The sequence below is a fragment of the Peromyscus maniculatus genome, chromosome 1, assembly GCF_049852395.1.
Source record: "Peromyscus maniculatus bairdii isolate BWxNUB_F1_BW_parent chromosome 1, HU_Pman_BW_mat_3.1, whole genome shotgun sequence".
NCBI classification, from domain to species: Eukaryota; Metazoa; Chordata; class Mammalia; order Rodentia; family Cricetidae; genus Peromyscus; species Peromyscus maniculatus.
Genome location: NC_134852.1, coordinates 138,096,527 through 138,110,296, shown reverse-complemented (window position 1 = coordinate 138,110,296; position 13,770 = coordinate 138,096,527). Strand labels below are relative to the sequence as shown.

The following is a 13,770-nucleotide window of genomic DNA, read 5'->3' as shown; positions in this document are numbered from 1 at the left end:
GGGTTGCTGCGTGGCTGGACCCTATCTCAAAAAAACAAGAAGGTGGTGGGTGGTGGCGCACGCCTTTAATACCCAGAAATTGAGAGGCAGAGGCAGGCGGATCTCTGTAAGTTTGAGACCAGCCTGGTCTATGGTCTACAAAGTGAGTTCCTGGACAGCCAGGGCTGTTACACAGAGAAACCCTGTCTTAAAACAAAACAAAACAAAACAAAACAAAAGACCAAAAAAACAAACAACAACAACAACAAAAACCCACCAAAACAAAACAAAACAAAAAACAAACCAAACAAACAAAAACCAAGAAGGCTGGGATACTGCAGAGATATCTGCACATTCACATTGCAGGACTAATCACAGGAGATCTGGAGCCAGCTTAGGTGTCCACCAACAGATGAATGACAAAAAAAAAAAAAAAATGTGATACTTACACACAATGAAATTTTATTCAGCTATAGAAGAATGAAATAATAATATTTTCAGGCAAAATGAAGGGAACTGAGATCATGATGTTAAGTAAAATAATCCAGATTCAGACAAGTATTGCATGTTTTCTCTCATATGAGGAAGCTGAGTTTAAGTTTGTATGTACAGCCATGAACGTAGAAGGGGGCTATGACAGGAGGAAAGAGGGATGGGGGGGACAAGAGAAGGTCATGGGATGTGTGTGATAGGGAAACAGAGGGGGCTTTTCTGGGGGGAAGAAACCTTGAAAAGGGGGCAAAGGAGAGGAGAGGGTGACTAAGAATAAAGTGTGTGTGTGTGTGTGTGTGTGTGTGTGTGTGTGTGTGTTACAATGAAACCCTTTTGTCTGCTAGCCAAGATATTAAATAAATACTGATTATATAGCTCAATGGAGAGAGAGAGAGCCTGGAAATAAGGTTGTTGCTACATTCACCCAACAAATACTTAATGTATGGGGGCAGCAATGAACCAGGTAAGGGTTTCCTTCCCTGGGAAGTAAGTGGGAGAGAGCAACAAGTCAATAAATAAACAAATAAGCAATTGTAGGCAACAGGTCTCTAGAGACGATAATCAGGAGAGGGACATTGGTTTCTAATGTTGTACTTATTAGTGTTGTGTGAGCTGTGTGACATGTGTGCAGACATGAAGAGGCCAGAGGAGGACTTTCGGGACACTGTCCTCTCCTTCCACCGTGGCTTCTGAGGACCGGATCCAGCTTGCCAGCCTCCTTTGGAAGGCGCTTTTACTTACTAAGCCTGACCTATTTATTTATTTATTTATTTATTTATTTATTTATTTTTTATGAGGGCCAGGCTTTGCTGAGCTGAGGCCTGAAGAGCAGGCATGAAACAGCCTTGGAAATGTTTTGGGGTTCCTGTGGGGCAAAGCAAGAGTGAGGTCCCGAGGGAGGAATGTGGGCAGAACATAGAGAGAAGATGCTGAGGGAACAGAACATTTGAAGTCCACCTGGGGACTTCCGTTTACACTGAATGAGGAGCGAGCCATGGGGATGTTGGAACAGTAGAGGGACTTGCTTGGATGGGAGGGGACTGTACAAGGGGCTGGGAACAGAGACCAGGGGAGAGGGGAGGTGACAGGCTCAGCCTGAGGAGTTACAGGTGGTAAGGCAGAAGTGGTTAGATTCTGGGTACATGTTTTTTTTTTTTTTTCAAAGTTTGTTGTTGCTGTTGTTTTTAATTTTATTGTTTTTGGAGTCTGAGGAAGCCAAAGAGGGCATCAGATCTCCTGGAACTGGAGCGAAGGAAAGTTGGAGGCCCCCATGCGGGTGCTGGGAATTGAACCTGGGTCTTTTGGAAGAGCAGCCTGTGCTCTTAACTGCTGAGCCATCTCTCCGGACGTTTCAAAATTTTTACTGAAAGTCACAAATGTACTGAAAGGTACACATTATACTTGTAGGTAGCCTGGTACAGCTCAATGGGTTTTCATAAAGGGCACATTTCTAATGACTATTCAGATTAAAAACACTCCCACAACTGCATAAGGCAGCATAGGCCTGTAATCCCAGCACTCAGGAAGCAGAGGCAGGTGGATCTCTGTGAGTTTGAGGTCAGCCTGGTCTACATAGTGAGCTCCAGGACCGCCAGGGTTACACAGTGAGACCCTGTCTTAAAGGGGAGTTCTGGGCGTGAAACTTTCTGCCAACCAGGTCATTTTGCTCTGACTTGAACAGACAAGACATCACAGGCCCTTAATGCTGACCCTCTTATGTCCTGTGCCAGCTCCCCTCGGCCTCCTGAGCCTGCTGCCACCACTCAGGCCTGCGGCCCCCATCTCCCCATCAGAGCCCATCAGTCAAGCCTATAGCCTGGCTCTCTACATGCAGAAGAATACATCAACGCTGCTGCAGACCTATGTGAGTGGCACTGGGCGAGAGCAGGGCTCTGGGGGAGGAGGGGCCGGCCCGCATAGGGCAAGCAGAGGCGGTCCGAGAGACCCCCTTTGTGAGCATGGGGGTGCAGTGGCTCTTAGCCGAGACACTCACTTGTGTTGTCAGTAACTAGAACTTTAGGTAATCATTCTTCTGGAACCACCCTTCAAACTTCTCTGAGAGGGACTAGAGTCCATTTTACAGGTGGGAAAATGGAGTTGTAGACAGGTAGGTAATTGGCCTTCGGGCACGGAGCTAGTGAGTGCAATGCCAGTGTCTGGAAGCAGGTCTGTGGAACTCCGTTCTAGAAGCTCCCACCTCCACCCACACTCACTCATTGTCTAGAGGTAAAACTGGCAGCTTGCTTTCCGAATCTTGGATGTTTGTTTGCTTGACCCACGTGGGGCTGGTTTCCATTTCCAGTAGCAGGGAGAGGGATCCCATTGGCCGAAACTTGACCTCATCTTCGGCCTGTCCCTTCCTAAATCACATACCTGCTTGGTCCCGAGACCCTGGAGTTTACAACTTTTCCACTGCACTGTTCTTTACACCACTATGACCACAAAACCTAGAGCCTAGGTGGGCGTGTTGGCTCACACCTTTAATGCTAGCAACAGGGGGAGAGAGGCAGATGAGCTCTGTGAGTTTGATGCCAAGCTATATACAGACAGTGAGGGATACACAGAGAGACCCTGTTTAAAAAAATAAAGAGAAACATCAGCTATTACATTTTAGTAATGTACTCAGACTGAACATCCAGTCATGTTGCTCATTGATATTCATACATGATAGACAGTGCATCTCACCTTATTGCATGTCAGATACTCTTCATTTAACAACACTGCCACGCAGAGCTGTGGGTTCTTGCGATTCATGGAGGCACAGCTGATGCCGAGGACAAAAGGGAGGCTGTGGTACGCTCGCTTATTCCTGCAGCTCCCCAAGGGTGAATGGTGGCTTCCTCTGAGAAAATGCCAGTCTCAGAGGGAAGATGTGCACCCAGGAACTCCTTCAGCCACTTTACTTCTATTTGTCTGTCATTCATGCAGCTCCAGTACCAGGGCAGCCCCTTCAGTGACCCTGGCTTCTCAGCCCCTGAACTCCAGCTCAGCAGCCTGCCTCCTGCTGCTGTCCCCTTCAAGACCTGGCATGCGATGGACGACGCCGAGCGGCTAAGCCGAGCCCAGGGAGGCTTCCTGGCCCTGACCCAGCACCTCCAGCTTGTGGGGGACGACCAGAGTGATCTGAATCCTGGCAGTCCCGTTCTGCTGGCCCAGCTAGGAGCGGCAAGACTCAGGGCCCAAGGCCTACTGGGCAACATGGCTGCTATCATGAGTGCCCTAGGGCTGCCCATCCCTCCAGAAGAGGATACTCTGGGGCTTGTCCCTTTTGGGGCCTCAGCCTTTGAGAGGAAATGTCGAGGCTACATAGTGACCCGGGAATATGGTCACTGGACGGACCGGGCTGTGAGAGACTTGGCTCTACTCAAGGCCAAGTACCCAGCATAGAAGGCCGTCCTTCTGTCAGAAGTCTCAAGGCTTTTCTCTAGAGGACTCATTCCTGCCTTACTTCTGAGATGGAGAACGCCTCACGCCTCACTTAGCAGTCAGGACCCCTGTGACAAGCGTTTGGGAATATTTCCTGGAAGCCAAGCCTCCACTCCTGATTGCCTGGGTCTTCCTGTCAGGTCCTAGAGACTAGACTCCCTTCTAGATCTAGGCAGGACTCCATGGACCCATTGGACCCATGATGGATCAACAAACCAGTGGTGGGTTGACATTTCTGCTTCTTGGTTGGAAAGAAGAGCCCGTAAGAAGAGGCTTTACTCCCCACCCTAGGGAGAGGACAGCTGGTCTTCCTCCTGAGCTTGTCCTGACTTTCCTCTTCCTGTATTTGAGGAAGACCAGGGCTTGCTTCCTGTCTCTGTCTACCTCAATTCCTAGGTGAAGACGTGGCCTTTCTGGACACAGGCCTCTTTTTGCTGGAGTTCTCCCCCTCAGTCTACCTCTTCATCGATGGTTCCTATTGAACTCCCCAGTGGACAGAGGCCTAGTGTCTAGTCACAGCCACAAGGACTCATGTCTCCTCTGTTTCCTGCTGAGGAGATCCACTTTGTGTTCAGGACTGACAAACAGTAGCCCTGGCCTGGGCCCTTCATGAATTTATTTGTGCCTTTGAGGGTAAGGGGGAGGGACCTCCTGTACCGTAAAGATCCTATTCTCCTCAAATCTCTCTCCCCATATGCAACAACTGTGTTTCATTAAACTGTGGTTTTATTGTTAAACATTTATTTACAAAAATTAATTTATTCTCAAATAAAACTAATCTCTTAAGATGTTTTTCTGCCTTTCCCTCTCCAGAGACCAGGCTAGGGCTGGGGTCACTGGGAACAGGGTAGGGAGGGAAGAAGGGACAGGGAAGGGGGAGGGATGGGGCTCCCGAGGAACCCGTGGGAGGAGGGAGGACACCAGGGAGATGGTCCTGGAGATGGGTGGCCTTGCCACCACAGGACCAGCAGGCACTTCTCTAGTGAGGAAAGGACAAAGGAACTGAAGGGAGAGAAAGCGTCACCTCCATGAGATGAAACTCAGAGTTACACACAGTCATATGGACCACGGGGAGACAGATGCGAAAACTGGGAGTCAGAGGCAGGATGATGCTCTGCGAGTTCGAGGCCAACCTGGTCTACATAGTGAGCTCCAGGCCACCCAGGGCTATAGAGTGAGACCAAACAAACAAGCCATCAAAGAAAGAAAGAGCAGGAGACAAGGAACGAGAAACAGAAACCTCTCCGAGACAAAAGAATTCAAGACAGAGGAAAAGAGAGAAAGCGGAGAAACTGGTAGGCACCCGAAGCTCCCTGAGGAGACAAGATCCAGAGAGACAGAGACCACACAGTGCAGAAAGACGGGGACAATCCAAGAACACCCCGACACAGACGGAGCGACAGAATCGGAAGCCGCAGAGGTGGGGCAGGGCACCGACCCTCAGGAGACGCCCCCAGGCACCAGCTGGCTCAGGTCGCCCTCGGTGCGGCTCACCCACTCGCCATAGAGGCCGCACACGTGGAGCCCCAGCACCTTGGCCGAGAAGACGCCCGCCGCGCTGCTGCCCGGGGAGAGGGAGGTGGCGGTGGTGGCGGCGGCGGCGGCGGCGGGCTCCGACCCGGGCCCGCGGGCGGCTGCGCCCAGAGCGGCCAGCACCGTCTCCACCGCGGCTCCCAGAGCCCGAGCCTGGCGGGCCGCGTCCTCCAGGCTCCGCAGCAGGCGCGGGGCGCGCGGGTTCAGCTCCGCCTGGCGGCGGCGCACGGCATCCAACAGCGCGGGGAGCGCAGCGAGTGCAGCCGCGTCCAGACGCAGCCGCTCCGACAGCGGTAGCCCCGCGTGGCTCGGGGCCGGGCCACTCAGGCCGGCCAGGGCCAGGCGCGGTGGGGAGAAGCCCGGCAGCCCGAAGGGGTCCCCCTGCTGCTGCACCTGTGGGGATACATGGTCACCAGTCAGCCGGGCTCCTGGGGTCCTGACTGCGGCTCGTCCACTCCTAACAGCCCTCCTCCCTGCTCCTGGGGCCTTAGTTTCCTCATCTTGCAAATAACAGATCCTATTGTGTTTGAGATTAAACCAAACATTTACGTGGGCTTTGCACACAACTGTCTTGGTTTCTCTAGCAGCTAATGAGAGTATCGATTTCATAAGGTAGTTAGGAGCATGCAGGGTCCGACGGACAAACTCTAGAACCCAGGAAAAGCTCAATAAATATTGGCTATTTTTTAATTACTTTTTTTTTGGGGGGGGTCATTTTTGTTGTTGTTGTTTTGTTTTTCGAGATAGGGTTTCTCCATGTAGTTTTGGTGCCTGTCCTGGATCTCACTCTGTAGATTCGGCTGGCCTCGAACTCACAGAGATCCACCTGGCTCTGCCTCCGAGTGCTGGCATTAAAGTCCTGTGCCACCACCACCCAGCTTGGGGGGCTATTTTTGAGACAGACAGTATCCTGGAACTCCTCTGCAGACCAAGCTGGCGTTGAACTCACAGAGATCCACCGGCCTCTGCCTCCTAAATGCTGGGATTAAAGGTGTGTGTCACCATACCCAACCTTACTTATTTTGAGACAGGCTCTCACTAGCTTTTGCTGGCCTGGAACTCACTCTGTAGACCAGGCTGGCCTCAAATTCACAGAGATCCACCTGCCTCTGCCTCCCAAGGGCTGGCGTGTGCCCTACCATTTTCTTTTAAAAGCGTGTGTATACGATGTGTCGGGGAGGAGTGTGCACATTGCACACGTGAGAACTTATAGAGTCAGTTTTCTTCCACCTCTACGTTGGGTCTGGAAATCAGACTCTGGACACCAATTGCCTGGTAAGCCCCTTTCCCGGTTAAGCCACATCTTCAGTCCCAGACCTAGGTTTAACGCCTATCGGCGCTTACTAGCTGTGACCTCTTGAAAGACCACTCCCTTCTTTTGGCTTCAGCCTACTTTCTCATCTGTGAAAGTAAGGGGTGTCCCCGGTTCTGTCTTTCTATCAGAGGTCTCTTGAGGATCACAGAAACCGTGCAGGGACCCCACCAGATTCCCTGCCTCGTCCCCTACTTGACAGCCACCCTATGAGGAGCAAATGGAAGACAAAGTGACTTGTAATTCGTCAAATGCCCCGATATTTATGTTTATCCTCTGCAAACATCTTGCCTCTGGTGCCGGTCTTGTGGTTGCTACTTTGAATACAGTGTCTTCCAAAAAAACGGGGACGACAATGGTGAGGATGGCTTTGTACAAAAAGAAACCGTGGCCCATTGAGTGGCTGCCAGCCTGCCAGCCTGAGTTTGATCCTGGGACCCACATGGTAGAAGAGAGAACCAAGTCCCTCAGTTGACTCCTGACTTTCACGTACTCACCATGGCACTTGTGTGCCCACATAAAATTAATGAAAATAATTTAGAAAAAGAAAAGAAATGGGCTGGATACAGTGATCGGCAGTAGGTCACTCATCAGGGAAGCAGAGCTGGGATTTGGGCCAAAGGTGGCAGGTCTGCAAAGCTGGCTCTGTCACCTGCTGCCACTGTTGACATTGTCAAAGTCCTTTTTGAGGTCGCATCCCAAGGTCTTAACTTAGCAGCCCTAGTCTGTCTGAATCAAAGCACCAGCCTTTCCCCACGACACCTTGGTAACCGGGAGGAGTCTTTTTTATGTGGCCAGGACAGGACGGTTGGCAGGTCCCTTTACTCTGTCCCCTCATGGGTAGTAGAATTTTGCCCCTGACTGAAACCTCTTCTTGGCTTCTCTAAACGTCCAGGTGGAAGTGGTCACAGTTCTTATTGTTCAGCTGTTTCATTTTACAGCCCTACGAGTTGAGACCTCAAGATCACACTGAGCCCAAATCTAGGTCTCCTGACTCCCAGAATTCCCTTTGTTTCCTCAGACCGGCTCTGATCTCCAGCACCCAGGACAGAGCCTCCAAACTGAGGCACAGTATCACATGGCCACTGGTAGGGTCCTCTGCTTTACGGTGCGGCCAGAGGAAAGTTAACAGTCCCCTCAGAAACTCCGATTTCCAGTGATGGGGGTGAGGGGAAGAAAAGGTGGAGACGTCTGTGATGTGTGCTCCCCATCCCACAGCCCAGCCCTCTCCCTACTCACATACTCCTCCAGGAGCTGCTCTGCATATTTGGTCAGGAGGCGTGCAAGGTTGTGTGTCTGGCGGATCTTGGCCTCCAAGTGGGGAAGGAATGAGACTGAGAAGTCAGCCTGGGGGTCTTCTGGTGGGAAAGAGGAGGCAGTGAGGGGTTATGAGGGCAACCCAAACCTAGTCCTTAACCATCTTTCCGAAGCTGGCTCTTCCTGAACCTCTGGATGGTAACATTCAAGCTAGGAAGAATCTGTCCCAGCGGAGGGAAAACCAGGCTCCAAGTAGTTTCTCTACGTGAAATGTCTCTCCTGCCCCCAGATCACTGTAGAAATCCTACTAAGACCAAATTCATAAGCTGCCTCCATGGTGGCTGCCTCCAGGTTCTCACTACCCCCAAATCAGCTTCTGCCTTCCACTTTAGACAATTTGTTCATACTTCCAAGGTAGCTCCTTTTATCCTTGTGAATCTGTTTTATCAGGAGACTTCTTCGAAGGCTATGCTCACCCTATACCACCAACGCTCACCCGAGACCCTTTAAGGACAAAGTTCCCATATCTTTGGGTTTCTCCAACTGTTGGTTGAATTCAGTCAGCATCGCTGAAGCACAGAACCTCACATTGGAACGCGCTTCCCCGGCCTGTTCTACAGATAGGGAAAGCGAAGACCTGTTCACTTCCTGATGCTTCTAGGTGAGATTCTGGGCTCAACAGCATCCATGTATCCAATGACAGGCGGGCCTTCCCTGGTACAGAGGGTGGTGCCAAAGGAAGACGACTACATTTCCCAAGATGCACACCGTAGGCATCCCAATGCATGCTGGGGAATGTAGTCCCGACCCGACAACCCCTTTCGTCTGAGTTTCCCACCGCCAGCCAAGATCTCAGAAGCTGTACTTTGGCCTCTTGTCACTCGCAGCTCCTTCGTAGACCACAGATTCCTTCACTCGGCCTCTCCCTCCAGTCCTTCAGCTTTGATTCTTTCCTAATACTTGGAGAGGCACTGTTATCCTGCCCCAGCCCGACCCCAGCCCTTCTTCAGGGTGTACTCACCCATATATTCGGTGCTCTAACCCCCGAACCCAAGCCCCTGAAGCCTCAACTCCAGGCCTCCTCTAAACCCTTGCGCCTGCCCCTTCTCCCAATCAACCGCTGGTTACCTGACACCGGCGTCTCCTCCCTCCCCCGACCCCCCCACCCCCACCCCGCCCAGGTCTTTCCCCTCCCAGACTCCGGGGTGGGGTGGTGTTGACAGAGATCCAAATCCCAGCTCTCGACCTCACTCCTATTCCCGTGAGGGACCCAGGATCCGGTCACTCAGTCCCTTACCCAGACTCCCCTCCCTTTGGTTCATGTTGGCCCCAGGCCGATCCCGGTGTCCCTCAACACACCCCTACCGCAGGGGAGGAGGGGAGGGGGGGAAAAGGGGGAAAGGGCTAGGGGCGTGGCTCGGGCTCGGCCAATCATCGCTCAGACCCCAAACATTTCCTTCCCACCACCACTTTCAGGCAAGATTCCTTGGCCCTGAGCTCAGTAACTGGCTTGTGAGGAGGCTTAGCCTGGGAAGGGGCCAGAGTGGGGAGGCAGGTGTTGGCGCAGGGGGTGGACACTTGGGCCTTTAAGGCAGCTCTCGTGTCTTGCTGGGAGGAGGAGACTCAGGCTCCGACCTGAGGTAGAGCTTGACAATAAGGGCCGCTTTGAGAGGAAAGCTGGGAAACCGGAGAGGAACGCTTCAGGTCCTCCCTCTGGGTCAGGACAAAGAGAGAAGCCTTTCGAGATTAGGGTGCACCTAAGGCATGCACCCCCTGGCCTAGCTTCTTGTCTTAGATGGTTTGTATTTTCTCTGTCACTCTGATCAGGAGTGAGACAGCCCTTCCCTCACCTTACGGTTACAGACCCCGCCCCTCCTCTCTCTGTCTCTGTCTGTCTGTCTGTCTCTCTCTGTCTCTGTCTCTCTGTCTGTCTCTCTGTCTCTCTGTCTGTCTCTCTGTCTCTCTCTCTCTCTCTCTCTGTCTCTCTCTCTCTCGTGTGTTTAGGCATCCGGACCCAGACTCTCACACAGGTGAGCACAGGCTTCAGCTCGGTCACACCCTAACAGCAGCTCATCAGCCCGAGGGAGACACTGGAAACACTGGACACACTTGTCTCTACTATTGGTCCCAAGCACCTACTCTGTCTGGGCTCTGGCGCAGAGAGGATCCATATTTGGTCTCAGGCTTCAGATAATGGAGTTTGTGAGCACAAGGACTGAAAGGCCTGTGTGAGGATGTTAACATGAGCAAACGATCAGAACAAAGGAATTCATTACCGGAGCTCATTACAGGTGCATTTGAAGCCAGACTGTCAGCAGTGGCCACAACCACACACTAACCAGCAGCGTTGATTGAGTGTTCACTGTGTGCCAGACACTATCCTAAACGCTGTGTGTGTGTGTGTGTGTGTGTGTGTGTATGTGTGTGTATATATATATATATATATATATATATATATTTATAATATATATGTATGTATATATATATCTTATTTCCATGTTATAGATGAGGCCATAAAGTCATGCAGGTGGGTGAGACGGAGCTGAGATTTTACCACTTACAGTTTGGTTCCAGAAATGCTGTCCGACATGGCGGACACGATCACACCAAACTTTGCAGGCCCCCCTCACACACACAGCACAGCAGACATGTCCAAGCTATTGATGGGTCAACTTCAAATAAAATCAGCCAAGAGGCACTCATTTCCGTTTCATGGGGGGGTGGGGGGGGAGAGCACATGTGCATCTGAGTGCGGTTGCTGGAAGGCCAGAAGAGGGCATTGAATCCCCAGGAGCTAGATTTACAGGCAGTGCAACATGGGGTGCTGGGAACTAAACTAGGGTGTTGTAGAACATTATTTTAAGATGGGTTACATTTGTTTATGCTGTGGAACATTTGTTTAACGATGATGTAAAGAGGTGTTGCATTCTTTTATGTTGCATTTATTTAACTCTGTGAAGCTTTGTTACTTTCCTGTCTAAAACACCTGATGGTCAGCCAGGCAGTGGTGGCACAGGCCTTTAATCCCAGCACTTGGAAGGCAGAAGAGGCAGGTGGATCTCAGTGAGTTCGAGGCCAGCCTGGTCTACAGAGCTAGTTCCAGGACATCCAGGACTGTTACACAGAGAAACCTTGTCTCGAAAAACCAAACAAAAATACCTGATGGTCTAATAAAGAGCTTAATGGCCAATAGTGAGACAGGAGAAAGGATAGGCGGGGCTGGTAGGCAGAGAGAATAAATAGGAGAAAAAGAAGAAACAAGAGGATCAGGGAGGGAGATCAGAAGGGACCAGCCACACAGCTACACAGCCAGACACGGAGTAAGAAGGAAAGAAAGATTACAGAAACAGAGAAAGGTAAAAGCCTAGAGGCAAAGGATAGATGGGATAATGTAAGAAAAGCTGGCTAGAAACAAGCCAAGCTAAGGCCGGGCATTCATAAGAAAGAATAAGACTCCATGTGTATTTATTTGGGAGGTGGGTGGTGGGCCCCCCAACGAGTACAGAGTAGAAAAATGAGCATCTACACTCGGGTCCTCTGGAAAACCAATAAGGGCTCTACCCACGGAGCCTTCTCTCCAGCCTCTATTTTCTTTCTTTTAGTTCTTTTGAGACAGGCTTTCACGGCTTTAACCCTGGCTGTCCTGGATGGACCTCACTCTGTAGAGGCCGGACTTGAACTCACAGGGATCCACCTGCCTCTGCCTCCTGAGTGCCACCACCACCCAGCCCTTTCTTTCTTTTTTGAGACAGGGTCTCACTATGTATCCTTGGCTGGGCTGGAACTCAATATGTAGACCAGGCTGGCGTCTAGCATGTAGAGATTTGTCCGTCTCTGCCTCCCGAGTGTTGGGATTAAAGGCGTGAGCCGGCATACTTGGTTGGTCTTACTTTTTTTTTTTAAAGAAAAACCCTCTACATTTATTTTGCGTATGTACGATGTTTAAGGTGTCTGGAAATGAGAGATCTCAGGGTTCTCTTCTGCCACGTGGGGTCTGAGTTACTGAACTCAGGTCATCAGGTTGGTGGTGGCAAGTGCCTTTCCCAATAAGCCATCTTGCCAGCCTTCATTTTAAGTAATCTTTCAGCGAACTATAATATACAAAAGAAACATTACACTTGCAACGTGTGTACACCTGGACAGACTAAAGAACGGAGTGTGACAAGCTCCCAGAAGCCCCTTCTTCTCCCCTGTGGCCCCAAGGGTGCTCACAGACCCGACCGCCCAAACCGTCAGGATGTTTGTTTCCTGAACGGACATGGTAGAACCATCTAATGCATGCCGCCACACTCACACCCGCTTTCTTTTATTCAAGGCTTATCCCCACTGTTGGGCATGGCAGGACTTTGGTCATTCTGGTTGATGTGTCTGTGTCCGGATGTGTCTGTGTCCGCGGCATAAACAGGTTTGTGACTGGCTTTTCACTACATTCTGTTGTGGCTTTGCTCCCAGGTTGTGCTATCCCTGAAAAGAGCAACAAACTTTCCAGTACACGCCTTGGTGGTTCGCACAGAAGCATTCTGTCCCCATGAGGTTTCTATTGCTGTGGTAAGCACCTTGATCAAAAGGAAGGCAGGGAGGAAAGAGTTTATTTTGGTTTACAGTTACAGTCCAGCGCGAAGGGAAGTCAGGGCAGGAACTCAAGGCAGGACCCATCTGCTCAGGGGTGGCGCTGCCCACAGTGGTCTGGGCTCTCCCACGTCAGTTATTAATAAAGAATATGTCCCACAAACTTACCTACAGGGCAATGTGACAGTCATTTTCTCAATCAAGGTCCCCTCCTCCCAGACGACCCTAGCTTGTGTCGAGTAGACAAAAAAACCTAGGCAGCACACATTTCTTCGGTTGGGCGTTGACAACTTGGGACTGGAATAGCTGGGAAACCGGGCTGGCTTTACGTTGAGCTTCACTGGGAAAGTGCCAGTTTTCCCAAGTATCTCCACCAGTTCCACTCCCTGATTCAGGGAATGCCAAGTTGTTCTGCTCCTTCAGCTACACGGTCTGTCTTTTTCACTTCCGCCGTTCTGGCGGAGGAGGCCCGCTCGGCACTCGCGAGTCCGGCACGCACTTGGCACTGTTAATGAGACTTGAATGAATGGATGGACAAGTTAAGTTGGGCAGCGCAGAATCCAAACAGCCTGGAGAGGGCAGACGCGCGCACACACAGCATTTCAGGGACGCCCACCCGCCGCGGACGCACACCAGGACAGTCCCTCTCGCGCACCCCTGTGCCCACGTGGCCGGAACGCACCGCCTCGCTCGGGCCGCGCGCGTCCAGCCGCACAGCTGCCCCCCAGCTCTCCCTCTCCGCGGCGGGCAGAGGGCGCTGTGCGTCCGTGCGCCCCGAGGGGCGGGCCCGGGCCGGGGCGGGGCTGGCCGGGCTTCCAGGCCGGGGCTCTAGCCGCCCGCGCCGCCCGGGCCGCTCCGGGGACGGGCCGGGGCGGGGCGCGGTCGCAGGAAGCCAGGCGGGGACGCGCGGAGGCGTTGGGGAGCGAGGGAGGGCGCGGCCAACTCCCGGAGGGACGGCAGGCCGAAAGAGCGGCGCCGGGGCCTGGCGCGCAGCCTGAGATCGCCGGACCGCAGGCCGTCCCACCACGGGCTCTGTCCCGGCCCCAGCCCCCCGCCAGCATGGCCGGCCGGACCGTGCGGGCCGAGACCCGGAGCCGGGCCAAAGATGACATCAAGAAGGTGATGGCGACCATCGAGAAGGTCCGGAGATGGTGAGCGCTGCCCCTGGGCCAGGGACACAGCCAAGCCACCTCCTCCTAACG

The 13,770-nt window shown here is 52.3% G+C and overlaps 3 protein-coding genes across 11 annotated transcripts in view; 2 read left to right on the top strand and 1 right to left on the bottom strand.

Annotated features, from left to right (window-relative positions):
* The first annotated feature begins 1,702 nt into the window (after window positions 1-1,702).
* On the top strand, window positions 1,703-4,578 carry LOC102928693 (cardiotrophin-2). Its single transcript, XM_006977110.4, has 2 exons — window positions 1,703-2,335; window positions 3,400-4,578. The coding sequence occupies exons 1-2, from the start codon at window positions 2,174-2,176 to the stop codon at window positions 3,856-3,858; spliced, it is 621 nt and encodes a 206-aa protein (XP_006977172.1). The 5' UTR covers window positions 1,703-2,173; the 3' UTR covers window positions 3,859-4,578.
* Window positions 4,579-5,197: 619 nt separating this feature from the next.
* Ctf1 (cardiotrophin 1) lies at window positions 5,198-9,393 on the bottom strand. Of its 4 annotated transcripts, none has more exons than XM_042284171.2 (3): window positions 9,297-9,393; window positions 7,982-8,100; window positions 5,198-5,823 (listed from the first exon to the last, which is right to left on the bottom strand). In XM_042284171.2, the coding sequence occupies exons 1-3, from the start codon at window positions 9,319-9,321 to the stop codon at window positions 5,338-5,340; spliced, it is 630 nt and encodes a 209-aa protein (XP_042140105.2). In that variant the 5' UTR covers window positions 9,322-9,393; the 3' UTR covers window positions 5,198-5,337. The 4 variants fall into 4 exon arrangements, with proteins under 4 accessions (XP_042140105.2, XP_076409172.1, XP_076409180.1 ...); XM_076553057.1 differs by having other exon boundaries at window positions 7,982-8,097; window positions 9,297-9,382; XM_076553065.1 differs by lacking the exon at window positions 9,297-9,393 and adding an exon at window positions 9,021-9,122.
* A 4,051-nt stretch (window positions 9,394-13,444) lies between these two features.
* Bcl7c (BAF chromatin remodeling complex subunit BCL7C) overlaps window positions 13,445-13,770 on the top strand; it is a 29,338-nt gene continuing 29,012 nt past the window's right edge. For 2 of the 6 annotated variants that reach the window (XR_013045255.1, XM_006977035.4), the window contains exon 1: window positions 13,445-13,719. Coding sequence is in view for 5 of the 6 variants with exons in the window: in XM_006977035.4 (XP_006977097.1) it covers window positions 13,628-13,719 (92 nt within the window). In the remaining variant the exon portion in view is untranslated. The remainder of the gene's footprint in view (window positions 13,720-13,770) is intronic. The other 4 variants (XM_076553037.1, XM_006977036.4, XM_006977037.4 and 1 more) reach the window with 4 other exon arrangements.

Bases quoted from the DNA above. Each gene is read 5' to 3' on its own strand.
- Ctf1 (XM_042284171.2), bottom strand. From the start codon at position 9,321: ATGAACCAAAGGGAGGGGAGTCTGG. The intron at 8,101-9,296 runs GTAAGGGACTGA...CTTTCCCACCAG, and splicing joins CCAAAGGGAGGGGAGTCTGG to AAGACCCCCAGGCTGACTTC. The intron at 5,824-7,981 runs GTGAGTAGGGAG...GTATCCCCACAG, and splicing joins AGCAGCTCCTGGAGGAGTAT to GTGCAGCAGCAGGGGGACCC.
- LOC102928693 (XM_006977110.4), top strand. From the start codon at position 2,174: ATGCTGACCCTCTTATGTCCTGTGCCAGCTCCCCTCGGCCTCCTGAGC. The intron at 2,336-3,399 runs GTGAGTGGCACT...TCATTCATGCAG, and splicing joins CAACGCTGCTGCAGACCTAT to CTCCAGTACCAGGGCAGCCC.